The sequence below is a fragment of the Mytilus galloprovincialis genome, chromosome 3, assembly GCF_965363235.1.
Source record: "Mytilus galloprovincialis chromosome 3, xbMytGall1.hap1.1, whole genome shotgun sequence".
Classification (NCBI taxonomy): Eukaryota; Metazoa; Mollusca; class Bivalvia; order Mytilida; family Mytilidae; genus Mytilus; species Mytilus galloprovincialis.
The window spans coordinates 50,121,761-50,140,268 of NC_134840.1; the positions used below are offsets into that span (position 1 = coordinate 50,121,761).

At 29.0% G+C, this 18,508-nt stretch overlaps 1 protein-coding gene across 2 annotated transcripts in view; it reads left to right on the forward strand.

The window, feature by feature from the left end:
- LOC143068225 (RAC serine/threonine-protein kinase-like) overlaps positions 1-18,508 on the forward strand; it is a 49,900-nt gene that overhangs the window by 15,847 nt on the left and 15,545 nt on the right. For both annotated transcript variants that reach the window (XM_076242118.1, XM_076242117.1), the window contains exons 8-10: positions 2,229-2,357; positions 16,186-16,400; positions 17,156-17,243. In XM_076242118.1, coding sequence (XP_076098233.1) covers positions 2,229-2,357; positions 16,186-16,400; positions 17,156-17,243 — 432 coding nt within the window. The remainder of the gene's footprint in view (positions 1-2,228; positions 2,358-16,185; positions 16,401-17,155; positions 17,244-18,508) is intronic.

Consider the following 18,508-nt stretch of genomic DNA (forward strand, 5'->3'; position numbering starts at 1 on the left):
TCAGATATTAAAGTTTGAGGAACATTCACCCAATTTTATATTTAAAAAAAATGGAACTTTGCTGCTTAAATTAAGAAGTGCTTTCAAAGTTATAAAAATATTACTCATAACGTCATGGACCACTGAACCTAAGAATGAATTGGTCAGTATTGGAAACAAGCAATCAAACTAGCCCATCATTGAATAAAAACTAAACTGCCTGATGGTACTGTTGATTTTGAGCAAAAATGAGAACTAGGTATTTCGGGAAAAAAACTTAATAGAGGATCTGAGATAACCATATGTAACATAATTGATATTCAGCACTAGAATGAATGTGAAATAAAGAAAAAAAAACAATATACCTGATTTTTACCCCTCTATTTATAAATGAGCTTTTACATATTTATTTGAGAAGAGGGATTTTGGTTAAAAGATTATAGATATATACATAGCAATTTATTTAAATATGTTATTTGACCAAAGGTAAAAACTTTTAAGCAAGTATAAATTTTGAAAATTGGTTTTCCACTTATGAAAAAGTAAAATTTTGCCCTCACTAAACTTGCCACAAAAGATTATTAAAAATTTAATCCAAGTGTGATGAATTTTCATGAATTTTGTAGAGTAACAATTATAAATACAAGCTCTACATTCATTAACACATTGTCTCAAATCTCTAAATTAATCCAACCAGTGACTTTTATTTCAAATGATACAAGATTAATGAAACTTGTAGTAGAAATAGTGTTTCACTGGTATTTTATGTATTAAGTACATAAGATTTTTGTCCTTTCCATCAATTTGTTATTTTGTTTAATACATAATTGTTTTCATTTAAAAAAATCTTATGGTTTAATTGAATTGACAGAACTAATTAGTACCACATTTCAATGTTCACCTCTGATTTTTTATCAGATTTATTTATTTGGTTTACTCAAGAAAAACATAGACATGTCTTTTCAACATGAAGGAAGTTCGTCACCTCCAATTTCCTACATAAAAATTGAATGAAATTTAAAAAAAATCACTTCATATAAAAGTACAATTGTACAATTCACAGTTATGTGTAGAGAAATCCTTGATACCTAATTATGGATTGATATGCTCTGCTATAGAGAAATGAGGTTTGGAAATGATAATTTTTGGCTGTAAGAACGTAAGCTTGGACATAAAAGAAATAATATAAAATACAATTTTCCTAGATCCTTATTTCTGAACTATCTTTTGTCTGAAAAGTTATGAAACATGTCACCTTTTCAAGGCTGTTTACTTGTATTTTAAACCCTCGGCTAACAATTATCAGTTAAGAACAGGAAGACAATTTTCACCAGTGTCTGAAACACCTGTCAAACAATTATTATCATGGAACAAAAATACGATTTACTTTGTGGTTTAAGAAAGGTGTTAATCATAAATTACATTCTGTAAATTATTATTTTGATTAATACCTTCTAAAAAAAGATTTCTGACACTGGTTGGTTTTTGTGGTATTTATTTATGACTATTAAAAATGCACAAAACTTGTTTCTTAAACTTGTTGCTTTATTTTAATTGTTAATTGACATATCAATGTATAGAAGGTATATTATAATCTGGAACGTGATTGCAGATTATAATCAACAAACCTTTTTCAATATTTTCCACAAAAAAGTTTTAATTTAAAGGAACTTATGACCTTAACAAATTGATTGGAGGTCATTATTTACCTAGTTAAGATAAATAGGAAGTTTAGGAAAGAAGCTTCATTGTATATTGAAAATGTAGATTGCACAAGCAAAATCACACCATGAAACTCTTAAGAAGTGACGTAATTATCAAAGGAACAAGGCTTTTATTGCTGATCTTCATCTTGGCAATGCAATCTAACAATTATCTTATCTGAGACAATTAAGTCATTGCTAGCACTTTTATAAATCAGGTGATTCCGATTTTTATGCCCCACCTACGATAGTAGGGGGCAAAATATGATTTCTGGTCTGTGTGTCCGTTCGTTCGTCCTGCTTCAGGTTAAAGTTTTTGGTCAAGGTAGTTTTTGATGAAGTCCAATCAACTTGAAACTTAGTACACATGTTCCCTATGATATGATCTTTCTAATTTTAATGCCAAATTAGAGATTTTACCCCAATTTCACGGTCCACTGAACATAGAAAATGATAGTGTGAGTGGAGCATCTGTGTACTTGGGACACATTCTTGTTTGCTTAGTTATTTTGGTGAATTAAATTGGATATCAAATTTTAATTTCAGTTAGAAAATTTGTTGTTAGATAAAGATGGACATATCAAAATAGCTGATTTTGGTCTTTGTAAAGAAGAAATGTTTTATGGAGCTAGTACAAAAACATTTTGTGGAACTCCAGAGTATTTGGCACCTGAAGTAAGTATTGTATGATATGACTGTAAAATAACACACATATTTATGCCTAAACAATACAATTTAATGGGATTTTAATTTGTTTTAATTTAAGGTCATCAATCTTCTTTTTATACGACCGCAAAAATTTTAATTTTTTCGTCGTATATTACTATCACGTTGGCGTCGTTGTCCTGCGTCGTCGTCGTCCGAATACTTTTAGTTTTCGCACTCTAACTTTAGTAAAAGTGAATAGAAATCAATGAAATTTTAACACAAGGTTTATGACCACAAAAGGAAGGTTGGGATTGATTTTGGGAGTTTTGGTCCCAACATTTTAGGAATTAGGGGCCAAAAAGGGCCCAAATAAGCATTTTCTTGGTTTTCGCACTATAACTTTAGTTTAAGTGAATAGAAATCTATGAAATTTTGACACAAGGTTTATGACCACAAAAGGAAGGTTGGGATTGATTTTGGGAGTTTTGGTTCCAACAGTTTAGGAATTAAGGGCCAAAAAAGGGCCCAAATAAGCATTATTCTTGGTTTTCGCACAATAACTTTAGTATAAGTAAATAGAAATCAATGAAATTTTAACACAAGGTTTATGACCACAAAAGGAAGGTTGGGATTGATTTTTGGAGTTGAGGTCACAACAGTTTATGAATTAGGGGCCAAAAAGGGGCCCAAATAAGCATTATTTTTGGTTTTTGCACCATAACTTTAGTATAAGTAAATAGAAATCTATGAAATTTAAACACAAGGTTTATGACCATAAAAGGAAGGTTGGGTTTGATTTTGGGAGTTTTGGTCCCAACAGTTTAGGAATAAGGGGCCCAAAGGGTCCAAAATTGAACTTAGTTTGATTTCATCAAAAATTGAATAATTGGGGTTCTTTGATATGCCGAATCTAACTGTGTATGTAGATTCTTAATTTTTGGTCCCGTTTTCAAATTGGTCTACATTAAGGTCCAAAGGGTCCAAAATTAAACTTAGTTTGATTTTAACAAAAATTGAATCCTTGGGGTTCTTTGATATGCTGAATTTAAAATTGTACTTAGATTTTTAATTATTGGCCTAGTTTTCAAGTTGGTCCAAATGGGGGTCCAAAATTAAACTTTGTTTGATTTCATCAAAAATTGAATTAATGGGTTCTTTGATATGCCAAATGTAACTGTGTATGTAGATTCTTAATTTTTGGTCCAGTTTTCAAATTGGTCTACATTAAGGTCCAAAGGGTCCAAAATTAAACTAAGTTTGATTTTAACAAAAATTAAATTCTTGGGCTTATTTGATATGCTTTATCTAAATATGTACTTTGATTTTTGATTGCACAGTATTGCACAATAGCAAGAAATATCTAATTGCACAATATTGTGCAATAGCAATTAATTTTCAATTGGAGTTATCTTTCTTTGTATAGAATAGTAGTTGATAATATATGTTGGAAATTTGCCAGACATGACTATGATGTCATTTTCTATTTTTATTTGCCAATAACTTTATGTAAATAACTTCATTGGAAATTTGCCAATATAAAATGTTGCTGATGAAGCTTTTTTTCCTTATCTTATCTAAAATGTTTTTAGATAATGTATGTTGGACATTTGCCAGACATGACTATGATGTCATTTCTATTTTTATTTGCCAATAACTTTATGTAAATAACTTCATTGGAAATTTGCCAATATAAAATGTTGCTGATGAAGTTTTTTTTATTGTTTTATACAATAAACAATGTATATTCACTTTTACTACCAACCAATCTTTACCATTCAGTGATAACAAGCACTTTATTTTACATTTTAATATTTTATGATGTATTTAAAAGAGTAGTTATTGTTGCAAACTCCATTAGAAATTTGAATTGATATCAGTTTTGGAAAAAGGGAAACGGGGATGTGAAAAAAAAGGGGGGGGGGTTAAATTTTTCTCATTTCAGATTTCATAAATAAAAAGAAAATTTCTTCAAACATTTTTTTGAGAGGATTAATATTCAACAGCATAGTGAATTGCTCAAAGGCAAAAAAAAACTTTTAAGTTCATTAGACCACATTCATTCTGTGTCCGAAACCTATGCTGTGTCAACTATTTAATTTTAGATTTAAAAAGTTTGAAGAAGAAATCTTTAATTGATTTGTAAAATCTTGACATTTGTTTTGTGTAAAAAAAAACCATGTAATGTCAAAAATTTGATCACAATCCAAATTCAGAGCTGTATCACGCTTGAATGTTTTGTCCATACTTGCCCCAACTGTTCAGGGTTCGACCTCTGCGGTCGTATAAAGCTGCGCCCTGCGGAGCACCTGGTTATTTTATAGCAAACACTACTCTTGTATGGTGAATTAATCTAGGTTTATACTAGCTATTTTGCTTTGTGAAAATATAACAAATTACACTAGAGAGCAATGCATTGTGTTTTACTGTGCTTATATTCATAAGGCTGTCCTTTCACAATACTTAAAGGTAAGGCCAACATTAAAAATATCTTTGTTTCCCCTCCCCGACTGAGGTTAACAGGGTATGGGTGGGTAGGTAGGTAGGCAAATTATTTTATTTTATTTCTTGATATAATTTTTCTATATTGAATTTTTACAAAATTCAACAGGTAAGATCAGTCAAGAAAAGTGGGGTATTCCCTGTATTCAGTGTACACCCCAGTTTTCTGATGTTAAAACAGTATACAGGGACTTCCTTTTTCCTATTTATTTTATGGTATGAAATCTACAAAAGCACACATCCTTCATGTGATAACAATGTGTAATGAAAGCAAGTGTTTAATTAGTTAAAAATCAAGCTTATTTCAAGTCTAATTTGATGTATAACTCACAGCAAAACAATTCCTGTGTTCACCAATTCATACCTTGATCATCAATTATGAGATGACAAAAAGATATGTTAAGGACTTGGGAATTAAAATTTAATGAATAAAAATTTTCAATAGAAGTGAACATAATTCAGTTATGTTCAGTTGCACCTGGATCATACAGGTTGGTCAAATAATTCCTTAACAAAAGATTTGAATGTTTTTTTATACGACCGCAAAAATTTTAATTTTTCGTCGTATATTGCTATCACGTTGTCGTCGTCGTCCGAATACTTTTAGTTTTCGCACTTTAACTTTAGTAAAAGTGAATAGAAATCTATGAAATTTTAACACAAGGTTTATGACCACAAAAGGAAGGTTGGGATTGATTTTGGGAGTTTTGATCCCAACATTTTAGGAATTAGGGGCCAAAAAGGGCCCAAATAAGCATTTTCTTGGTTTTCGCACAATAACTTAAGTTTAAGTTAATAGAAATCTATGAAATTTTGACAAAAGGTTTATGACCACAAAAGGAAGGTTGGGATTGATTTTGGGAGTTTTGGTTCTAACAGTTTAGGAATTAGGGGCCAAAAAAGGGCCCAAATAAGCATTATTCTTGGTTTTGGCACAATAACTTTAGTTTAAGTAAATAGAAATCAATGAAATTTAAACACAAGGTTTATGACCACGAAAGAAAGGTTGGTATTGATTTTGAGAGTTGAGGTCTGAACAGTTTAGGAATTAGGGGCCAAAAAGGGGCCCAAGTAAGCATTATTCTTGGTTTTCGCACCATAACTTAAGTTTAAGTAAATAGAAATCTGTGAAATTTAAACACAAGGTTTATGACCACTAAAGGAAGGTTTGGTTTGATTTTGGGAGTTTTGGTCCCAACAGTTTAGGAATAAGGGGCCCAAAGGGTCCAAAATTGAACTTAGTTTGATTTCATCAAAAATTGAATAATTGGGGTTCTTTGATATGCTGAATCTAAAAATGTACTTAGATTTTTGATTATTGGCCCAGTTTTCAAGTTGGTTCAAATCGGGTCCAAATTAAAATTTGTTTGATTTCATCAAAAATTGAATAATTGGGGTTCTTTGATATGCCAAATCTTACTGTGTATGTAGATTCTTAATTTTTAGTCCCGTTTTCAAATTGGTCTACATTAAAGTCCAAAGGGTCCAAAATTAAACTGAATTTGATTTTAACAAAAATTAAATTCTTGGGCTTTTTGATATGCTTTATCTAAACATGTACTTAGATTTTTTATTATGGGCCCAATTTTCAAGTTGGTTCAAATCAGGATCCAAAATTATTATATTAAGTATTGTGCAATAGCAAGAAATTTTCAATTGCACAGTATTCAGGAATAGCAAGAAATCTTCAATTGCACAGTATTGCACAATAGCAAGAAATCTTCAATTGCACAGTATTGTGCAATAGCAAATATTTTCAATTGCACAGTATTGCGCAATAGCAAGAAATATCTAATTGCACAATATTGTGCAATAGCAAGAAATTTTCAATTGATTGGAGTTATCTTTCTTTGTCCAGAATAGTAGTTGAATCAACTTAAATCATTGTTTTATACAATATACAATGTATATTCACTTTTAATACCAACTGATAAATTAAAACAATCTTTACCATTCAGTGATAACAAGCACCTTTTGTTACATTTTAATATTTTATGATGTATTTAAATGAGTAGTTATTGTTGCAAACTCCATTAGAAATTTGAATTGAGATCAGTTTTGGAAAAAGGGAAAGGGAGTTGTGAAAAAAAAAATGGGGGGGGGGGGGTTAAATTTTTCTCATTTCAGATTTCATAAATAAAAAGAAAATTTCTTCAAACATTTTTTTGAGAGGATTAATATTCAACAGCATAGTGAATTGCTCAAAGGAAAAAAAAGTATTTTAAGTTCATTAGACCACATTCATTCTGTGTCCGAAACCTATGCTTTGTCAACTATTTAATTACAATCCAAATTTAGAGCTGAATCCAGCTTGAATGTTGTGTCCATACTTGCCCCAACCATTCAGGGTTCAACGTCTGCGGTCGTATAAAGCTGCGCCCTGTGGAGCATCTGGTTTGAGTTCTAAAAAAAAACAAGGCTTCACTTATATCTTTTGTTGTTCCTAGAATACTTTAAGTATTTACAAATTCAACTGATGCAGTTATAACGTAAAACGTGCCCTTTTGTACATTCATACCATAAATTGAAAAATAAAAACACATTTAAACTGGTCTTGTTTACACAAGAGGTGAAAGCAGGGAATTCACGTATCCAACATTTTCTGACTTGTGTCCAACCTGTTCGAAGTCAAAGACAAAGTAGATTGATTTCAAAGCACGATTCAGACCATTTTTACTCAAAGATTTTATCCTTTAAACAGGAACAGAGGTAAAAGACAAAGCCAATCAAGGTGCACTCAGTGGGTTGAAAGATGCTTCAGATTTTTTATTTTCAAACATCACCCTTGCACTCAACACAAATCGTGTAGCAAGGCAGTTTATTTTCCTTGATTCCGAATCATATAGACGCTTCAATGCAAAAATGCCTTGATTTAAAACGCTTGTTGATTACAGCATCGGAAAGATATGACAAAAAACCAACGCACGTTTACTACAGCATCGGAAAGATATCACCAAAAACCAACATAGCAAAACAAAAAATTTTGGACAAGAATGGGCAATAAAATTTTTCAAGTCACGGTGATTCTACCGGGTCAGTGGTGGGAGGGGAAACAAACAATATTTTATTTTTGGCCTAAAAAAGTTTGTTCAAGTTGCAGTGTGAAATGATCATTTGAAGAAAATCTTTAGCCCATTGGTAGTTAAAGGGTATGAAGAAAGAGACAAGTAATCAAATTCTGAAGATAAAACCAAAAATTCTAATGCAATTAGTTTGTAACGATAATTTTCATTGGACGTTGATAAATATTTTGAGGGGTTAGATTCCACGTTCTACCAGTCCGTAACTAAGAAAGCCACCATTTTGAATTCTGATTTTTCTGGGATATGTAATTTCTCAAAAAATAAACAAGATATTTACATTTTGAGCCTCAAAATCTTCTTTTAGTCTATATTGAAGACATTCTGAAGCGTACGAAAAGTAAAAATACGTTTAGTATTCATGTTTGACATTCAGCGTAAACACATGACGTCACATTGTTTGGATGCTAAAGACAATGCAACAGATTCGCGGACTTTTTCATTTATGCCATTTTTAAGCCAAAATATTTATTAAATAACATTTATTTTAAAATGTGGCATTAGAATGGAGATAACTGTATTGTATTTTAAGCTTGGCCTTCGTAAAACTTGATTTTACTGTCGCAAATATCCGTTTACCTATCTCCGCTCCGCGTCGCTAGGTAAACTCAATTTGCGACAGTAAAATCTACGTTTTACGAAGGCCAATCTTAAAATACAATACAGTTATCTCCTAAATATAAAATAGGACTAGGTACATAAACTTCACAGTCAAAACCAAAAAATATAAAATAGGACTAGGTACATAAACTTTACAGTCAAAACCAAAAAATATAAAATAGGACTAGGTACATAAACTTCACAGTCAAAACCAAAAAATATAAAATAGGACTAGGTACATAAACTTCACAGTCAAAACCAAAAAATATAAAATAGGACTAGGTACATAAACTTCACAGTTAAAACCAAAAAATATAAAATAGGATTAGGTACATAAACTTCACAGTCAAAACCAAAAAATATAAAATAGGATTAGGTACATAAACTTTACAGTCAAAACCAAAAAATATAAAATAGGATTAGGTACATAAACTTCACAGTCAAAACCAAAAAATATAAAATAGGACTAGGTACATAAACTTCACAGTCAAAACCAAAAAATATAAAATAGGACTAGGTACATAAACTTTACAGTTAAAACCAAAAAATATAAAATAGGATTAGGTACATAAACTTCACAGTCAAAACCAAAAAATATAAAATAGGACTAGGTACATAAACTTTACAGTTAAAACCAAAAAATATAAAATAGGACTAGGTACATAAACTTCACAGTTAAGACCAAAAAATATAAAATAGGACTAGGTACATAAACTTCACAGTTAAAACCAAAAAATATAAAATAGGATTAGGTACATAAACTTCACAGTTAAAACCAAAAAATATAAAATAGGACTAGGTACATAAACTTCACAGTTAAAACCAAAAAATATAAAATAGGACTAGGTACATAAACTTCACAGTCAAAACCAAAAAATATAAAATAGGACTAGGTACATAAACTTCACAGTTAAAACCAAAAAATATAAAATAGGACTAGGTACATAAACTTCACAGTTAAAACCAAAAAATATAAAATAGGACTAGGTACATAAACTTCACAGTCAAAACCAAAAAATATAAAATAGGACTAGGTACATAAACTTCACAGTTAAAACCAAAAAATATAAAATAGGACTAGGTACATAAACTTTACAGTTAAAACCAAAAAATAGGAAATAGGACTAGGTACATAAACTTCACAGTTAAAACCAAAAAATATAAAATAGGACTAGGTACATAAACTTTACAGTTAAAACCAAAAAATAGGAAATAGGACTAGGTACATAAACTTCACAGTTAAAACCAAAAAATATAAAATAGGACTAGGTACATAAACTTCACAGTCAAAACCAAAAAATATAAAATAGGACTAGGTACATAAACTTCACAGTCAAAACCAAAAAATATAAAATAGGATTAGGTACATAAACTTCACAGTTAAAACCAAAAAATATAAAATAGGAATAGGTACATAAACTTCACAGTCAAAACCAAAAAATATAAAATAGGACTAGGTACATAAACTTCACAGTTAAAACCAAAAAATATAAAATAGGACTAGGTACATAAACTTTACAGTTAAAACCAAAAAATAGGAAATAGGACTAGGTACATAAACTTCACAGTTAAAACCAAAAAATATAAAATAGGACTAGGTACATAAACTTCACAGTCAAAACCAAAAAATATAAAATAGGACTAGGTACATAAACTTCACAGTTAAAACCAAAAAATATAAAATAGGACTAGGTACATAAACTTTACAGTTAAAACCAAAAAATAGGAAATAGGACTAGGTACATAAACTTCACAGTTAAAACCAAAAAATATAAAATAGGACTAGGTACATAAACTTCACAGTCAAAACCAAAAAATAGGAAATAGGACTAGGTACATAAACTTCACAGTTAAAACCAAAAAATATAAAATAGGACTAGGTACATAAACTTTACAGTTAAAACCAAAAAATAGGAAATAGGACTAGGTACATAAACTTCACAGTTAAAACCAAAAAAATATTAAATAGGACTAGGTACATAAACTTTACAGTTAAAACCAAAAAATAGGAAATAGGACTAGGTACATAAACTTCACAGTTAAAACCAAAAAATATAAAATAGGACTAGGTACATAAACTTTACAGTTAAAACCAAAAAATAGGAAATAGGACTAGGTACATAAACTTCACAGTTAAAACCAAAAAATATAAAATAGGACTAGGTACATAAACTTCACAGTCAAAACCAAAAAATATAAAATAGGACTAGGTACATAAACTTCACAGTTAAAACCAAAAAATATAAAATAGGACTAGGTACATAAACTTCACAGTTAAAACCAAAAAATATAAAATAGGACTAGGTACATAAACTTCACAGTCAAAACCAAAAAATAGGAAATAGGACTAGGTACATAAACTTCACAGTTAAAACCAAAAAATATAAAATAGGACTAGGTACATAAACTTTACAGTTAAAACCAAAAAATAGGAAATAGGACTAGGTACATAAACTTCACAGTTAAAACCAAAAAATATAAAATAGGACTAGGTACATAAACTTCACAGTCAAAACCAAAAAATAGGAAATAGGACTAGGTACATAAACTTCACAGTTAAAACCAAAAAATATAAAATAGGACTAGGTACATAAACTTTACAGTTAAAACCAAAAAATAGGAAATAGGACTAGGTACATAAACTTCACAGTTAAAACCAAAAAATATAAAATAGGACTAGATACATAAACTTCACAGTCAAAACCAAAAAAGAGGAAATAGGACTAGGTACATAAACTTCACAGTTAAAACCAAAAAATATAAAATAGGACTAGGTACATAAACTTTACAGTTAAAACCAAAAAATAGGAAATAGGACTAGGTACATAAACTTCACAGTCAAAACCAAAAAATAGGAAATAGGACTAGGTACATAAACTTCACAGTTAAAACCAAAAAATATAAAATAGGATTAGGTACATAAACTTCACAGTTAAAACCAAAAAATATAAAATAGGACTAGGTACATAAACTTCACAGTCAAAACCAAAAAATATAAAATAGGACTAGGTACATAAACTTCACAGTCAAAACCAAAAAATATAAAATAGGACTAGGTACATAAACTTTACAGTTAAAACCAAAAAATATAAAATAGGATTAGGTACATAAACTTCACAGTCAAAACCAAAAAATATAAAATAGGACTAGGTACATAAACTTTACAGTTAAAACCAAAAAATATAAAATAGGACTAGGTACATAAACTTCACAGTTAAGACCAAAAAATATAAAATAGGACTAGGTACATAAACTTCACAGTTAAAACCAAAAAATATAAAATAGGATTAGGTACATAAACTTCACAGTTAAAACCAAAAAATATAAAATAGGACTAGGTACATAAACTTCACAGTTAAAACCAAAAAATATAAAATAGGACTAGGTACATAAACTTCACAGTCAAAACCAAAAAATATAAAATAGGACTAGGTACATAAACTTCACAGTTAAAACCAAAAAATATAAAATAGGACTAGGTACATAAACTTCACAGTTAAAACCAAAAAATATAAAATAGGACTAGGTACATAAACTTCACAGTCAAAACCAAAAAATATAAAATAGGACTAGGTACATAAACTTCACAGTTAAAACCAAAAAATATAAAATAGGACTAGGTACATAAACTTTACAGTTAAAACCAAAAAATAGGAAATAGGACTAGGTACATAAACTTCACAGTTAAAACCAAAAAATATAAAATAGGACTAGGTACATAAACTTTACAGTTAAAACCAAAAAATAGGAAATAGGACTAGGTACATAAACTTCACAGTTAAAACCAAAAAATATAAAATAGGACTAGGTACATAAACTTCACAGTCAAAACCAAAAAATATAAAATAGGACTAGGTACATAAACTTCACAGTCAAAACCAAAAAATATAAAATAGGATTAGGTACATAAACTTCACAGTTAAAACCAAAAAATATAAAATAGGAATAGGTACATAAACTTCACAGTCAAAACCAAAAAATATAAAATAGGACTAGGTACATAAACTTCACAGTTAAAACCAAAAAATATAAAATAGGACTAGGTACATAAACTTTACAGTTAAAACCAAAAAATAGGAAATAGGACTAGGTACATAAACTTCACAGTTAAAACCAAAAAATATAAAATAGGACTAGGTACATAAACTTCACAGTCAAAACCAAAAAATATAAAATAGGACTAGGTACATAAACTTCACAGTTAAAACCAAAAAATATAAAATAGGACTAGGTACATAAACTTTACAGTTAAAACCAAAAAATAGGAAATAGGACTAGGTACATAAACTTCACAGTTAAAACCAAAAAATATAAAATAGGACTAGGTACATAAACTTCACAGTCAAAACCAAAAAATAGGAAATAGGACTAGGTACATAAACTTCACAGTTAAAACCAAAAAATATAAAATAGGACTAGGTACATAAACTTTACAGTTAAAACCAAAAAATAGGAAATAGGACTAGGTACATAAACTTCACAGTTAAAACCAAAAAAATATTAAATAGGACTAGGTACATAAACTTTACAGTTAAAACCAAAAAATAGGAAATAGGACTAGGTACATAAACTTCACAGTTAAAACCAAAAAATATAAAATAGGACTAGGTACATAAACTTTACAGTTAAAACCAAAAAATAGGAAATAGGACTAGGTACATAAACTTCACAGTTAAAACCAAAAAATATAAAATAGGACTAGGTACATAAACTTCACAGTCAAAACCAAAAAATATAAAATAGGACTAGGTACATAAACTTCACAGTTAAAACCAAAAAATATAAAATAGGACTAGGTACATAAACTTCACAGTTAAAACCAAAAAATATAAAATAGGACTAGGTACATAAACTTCACAGTCAAAACCAAAAAATAGGAAATAGGACTAGGTACATAAACTTCACAGTTAAAACCAAAAAATATAAAATAGGACTAGGTACATAAACTTTACAGTTAAAACCAAAAAATAGGAAATAGGACTAGGTACATAAACTTCACAGTTAAAACCAAAAAATATAAAATAGGACTAGGTACATAAACTTCACAGTCAAAACCAAAAAATAGGAAATAGGACTAGGTACATAAACTTCACAGTTAAAACCAAAAAATATAAAATAGGACTAGGTACATAAACTTTACAGTTAAAACCAAAAAATAGGAAATAGGACTAGGTACATAAACTTCACAGTTAAAACCAAAAAATATAAAATAGGACTAGATACATAAACTTCACAGTCAAAACCAAAAAAGAGGAAATAGGACTAGGTACATAAACTTCACAGTTAAAACCAAAAAATATAAAATAGGACTAGGTACATAAACTTTACAGTTAAAACCAAAAAATAGGAAATAGGACTAGGTACATAAACTTTACAGTTAAAACCAAAAAATAGGAAATAGGACTAGGTACATAAACTTCACAGTTAAAACCAAAAAATATAAAATAGGATTAGGTACATAAACTTCACAGTTAAAACCAAAAAATATAAAATAGGACTAGGTACATAAACTTCACAGTTAAAACCAAAAAATATAAAATAGGACTAGGTACATAAACTTTACAGTTAAAACCAAAAAATAGGAAATAGGACTAGGTACATAAACTTCACAGTTAAAACCAAAAAATATAAAATAGGACTAGGTACATAAACTTCACAGTCAAAACCAAAAAATATAAAATAGGACTAGGTACATAAACTTCACAGTTAAAACCAAAAAATATAAAATAGGATTAGGTACATAAACTTCACAGTCAAAACCAAAAAATTTAAAATAGGACTAGGTACATAAACTTCACAGTTAAAACCAAAAAATATAAAATAGGACTAGGTACATAAACTTCACAGCCAAAAAATATAAAATAGGACTAGGTACATAAACTTCACAGTTAAAACCAAAAAATATAAAATAGGACTAGGTACATAAACTTCACAGTCAAAACCAAAAAATATAAAATAGGATTAGGTACATAAACTTCATAGTCAAAACCAAAAAATATAAAATAGGAATAGGTACATAAACTTCACAGTTAAAACCAAAAAATATAAAATAGGACTAGGTACATAAACTTCACAGTCAAAACCAAAAAATATAAAATAGGACTAGGTACATAAACTTTACAGTCAAAACCAACAAATATAAAATAGGACTAGGTACATAAACTTCACAGTTAAAACCAAAAAATATAAAATAGGACTAGGTACATAAACTTTACAGTTAAAACCAAAAAATATAAAATAGGACTAGGTACATAAACTTTACAGTTAAAACCAAAAAATATAAAATAGGACTAGGTACATAAACTTCACAGTTAAAACCAAAAAATATAAAATAGGACTAGGTACATAAACTTCACAGTTAAAACCAAAAAATATAAAATAGGACTAGGTACATAAACTTCACAGTTAAAACCAAAAAATATAAAATAGGACTAGGTACATAAACTTCACAGTCAAAACCAAAAAATATAAAATAGGATTAGGTACATAAACTTCATAGTCAAAACCAAAAAATATAAAATAGGAATAGGTACATAAACTTCACAGTTAAAAAACCAAAAAATATAAAATAGGACTAGGTACATAAACTTCACAGTCAAAACCAAAAAATATAAAATAGGACTAGGTACATAAACTTTACAGTCAAAACCAACAAATATAAAATAGGACTAGGTACATAAACTTCACAGTTAAAACCAAAAAATATAAAATAGGACTAGGTACATAAACTTTACAGTTAAAACCAAAAAATATAAAATAGGACTAGGTACATAAACTTCACAGTTAAAACCAAAAAATATAAAATAGGACTAGGTACATAAACTTCACAGTCAAAACCAAAAAATATAAAATAGGATTAGGTACATAAACTTCATAGTCAAAACCAAAAAATATAAAATAGGAATAGGTACATAAACTTCACAGTTAAAAAACCAAAAAATATAAAATAGGACTAGGTACATAAACTTCACAGTCAAAACCAAAAAATATAAAATAGGACTAGGTACATAAACTTTACAGTCAAAACCAACAAATATAAAATAGGACTAGGTACATAAACTTCACAGTTAAAACCAAAAAATATAAAATAGGACTAGGTACATAAACTTTACAGTTAAAACCAAAAAATATAAAATAGGACTAGGTACATAAACTTCACAGTTAAAACCAAAAAATATAAAATAGGACTAGGTACATAAACTTCACAGTTAAAACCAAAAAATATAAAATAGGACTAGGTACATAAACTTCACAGTTAAAACCAAAAAATATAAAATAGGACTAGGTACATAAACTTCACAGTTAATCTGTTCATGATTTACCTAGAATCATGTGATTCATTTGCATACTGTAAATTCAGAAATTATTGCGAGGTTTTTATTATTGCGAATAATGCGACTGAGTTGTAAACGCAATAATTAAAACTCGCATTTTGTAATATTTGAACTGACTTAAGCATGACTTTTCTCAAAATCGTAAAAATTAAAATCGCATTCAAGTGTAAAATGACAAAATCGCAATAATAAATGCACGCAATAATTTCTGAATTTACAGTACATTTTTACATTCTTACCCAGATATAATAAAGTGTGTTGATAAAAACAACACATTTATTTCTGAATATAAAGTAATATGCATGTGTAAATTATTGCATTAATTGTATTTTATGTTATTAGGTTTTAGAAGACAATGATTATGGTCGAGCAGTAGATTGGTGGGGCACAGGTGTAGTTATGTATGAAATGATGTGTGGACGTTTACCTTTTTACAATCGTGATCATGACGTTTTATTTGAACTTATATTACTACAATCAGTGCGGTTTCCCAGGACATTGTCAGAAGATGCCAAGAGTCTTCTGGAAGGGTTTTTAAAGAAAAATCCACACGAAAGGTTGGTATTAACTGATGTTTAATTCAGGTCTGGAGCTGGCATCTCAGTAGCTGCTAGAAGTCCTTTGTTAATTTATGTATCATTGTCATTTTGTTAAATTTCTTTTAATATCTATTCTGATATTGGACTCTACTTCTTCTTTCAAACTGATTTTTACTGTGCGTATTGCTGTGTATAAAAAGGAGATGTGGTATGATTGCCAATGAGACAACTCTCCACAAGAGACCAAATGACACAGAAATTAACAACTATAGGTCACTGTACGGCCTTCAACAATAAGCAAAGCCCATACCGCATAGTCAGCTATAAATAGCCCCAAAATAACAATGTAAAACATTTGTATAAAAAGAAAAGAAAAGTTGCTTTACCATCCTTTTAACCTAATTCCATGCTGTATGCCATCTTCAGTGAAATTGTACGGTTGATAGAATATTGATTAATGTTCTGCTTTTGTATAAGCATCAACATGCAGAATATAAAGTCTCACTCTATATGTCTTCATTAAGAGAGGATTTTGATTTTTACAGTGTTCAAGTTTTTAGATAAGAAGTGCTTTTATAGATTTTACATTGATATTTGATGTACTATTGTATTTAAATACATGTTTAGGTTTCATGGGGAATTTGAGGCTTGCTTCCTAAAAAATTACTGCATTTACTCAAAATATACAGTTTTTTGGTGTTAACAGTTTTTATCATGTCAATCTCGGTAAGAAAATCAAAATTTTCACATATCTTGGCTATTTGTAATTTTAGACTTGGAGGAAGTGAACAAGATGTCAAAGAAATTATAGCACATCCATTCTTTAAAACAGTCAACTGGCAGGACTTAATTGAGAAGAAGGTAAGTGTATTTGTGTGGTCTGTCTTTTGTGTCAGAGTTTTATTTTACCAAAAATATAAATTAAAGGATAAGTTGTTATTCAAACTTATTTTTACAAAGATTTCAGGAGAAAAACAAAGAAGGGGGGAAATTTAGTACAACTTAAAAAAAAAAAAACAACAAGAAAAACCGCTAAAATTGTAGTTCTTCATATTTGCAATAAAAAGATCATGTTCTTAGTGCATCAATAAAATAAAATAAATTAATTTATCCAAATAAACATAAGATGTCACATGACTATGATACATTATATATCTGTTAAATATATACAGCCAAATTACTTTCTCAAGTTTCTGGTGGCAAAAATTAAATTTGTTTACTGTAAAAATTGGATCAGTTGTAAGCCTTATTATTAAATCTATATGACAGTTTTGGCCAAAAAACAGAGTTCTAGATAAAACCATAACATCAAATGCCTCAAAACAGGAACTTACAAACAAGAAAACCAGCTGGATTGTAAATATACCAAATATGAAAAAATGGATGATAGTGTTTTTATTTGATTCTCAATTTCTCTGTTGGTGTTAGTTCAGAAATATCTATCACTTATTGCCTCAGAAACATTATCAATTTTAAGAGTAACACAAGTATAGATTAGGTATTACAGGTAAAATGGATATCTATCTTATGATTCACCTTAGTATTGTATACAACATTTGATATTGTAAAAATAAATGATTTGTTCATGAAACTGAAGTTTTTCTTTTATGTATAAACATGAAAATGTACTGATTCTTCACATGTAGATATGTTTCAATATGACTTTATATAAATTTAAGTTATTTCCCTTGGGTGCTATTTAAACAAAAACTCAAAAAATCTGTAATCTTAGCTTATATCTAAAAATAAGTGTTAATTATTGATCAAATTATATAGGTATTGGTGTGGTTTTTTATGTATTAAATATTTTTAAAGTAGACATGATGCATGTGCATTGAAATACAGTGACCATTGTATGTTAATATTTGCCGTTACAACCCACCAAGGTATGCTAACCATCTGATATACCATATCTACTGTTTGTGCTATATTGTACTATTCCAGATACTGTTAAACATTGACTAGTAACAACATATGTTTATTAGATATTTAAAATATTTGTCTGTATGGAAAAAGAGTAGGTTATATTATTGTAATCAATATGTTAAAGGTAGTTCTTATGTCAGATTTTGCCCAAAGTAAGGTCTGACGAAAATTGATCAAATGACATACATTTGAATTTTAGA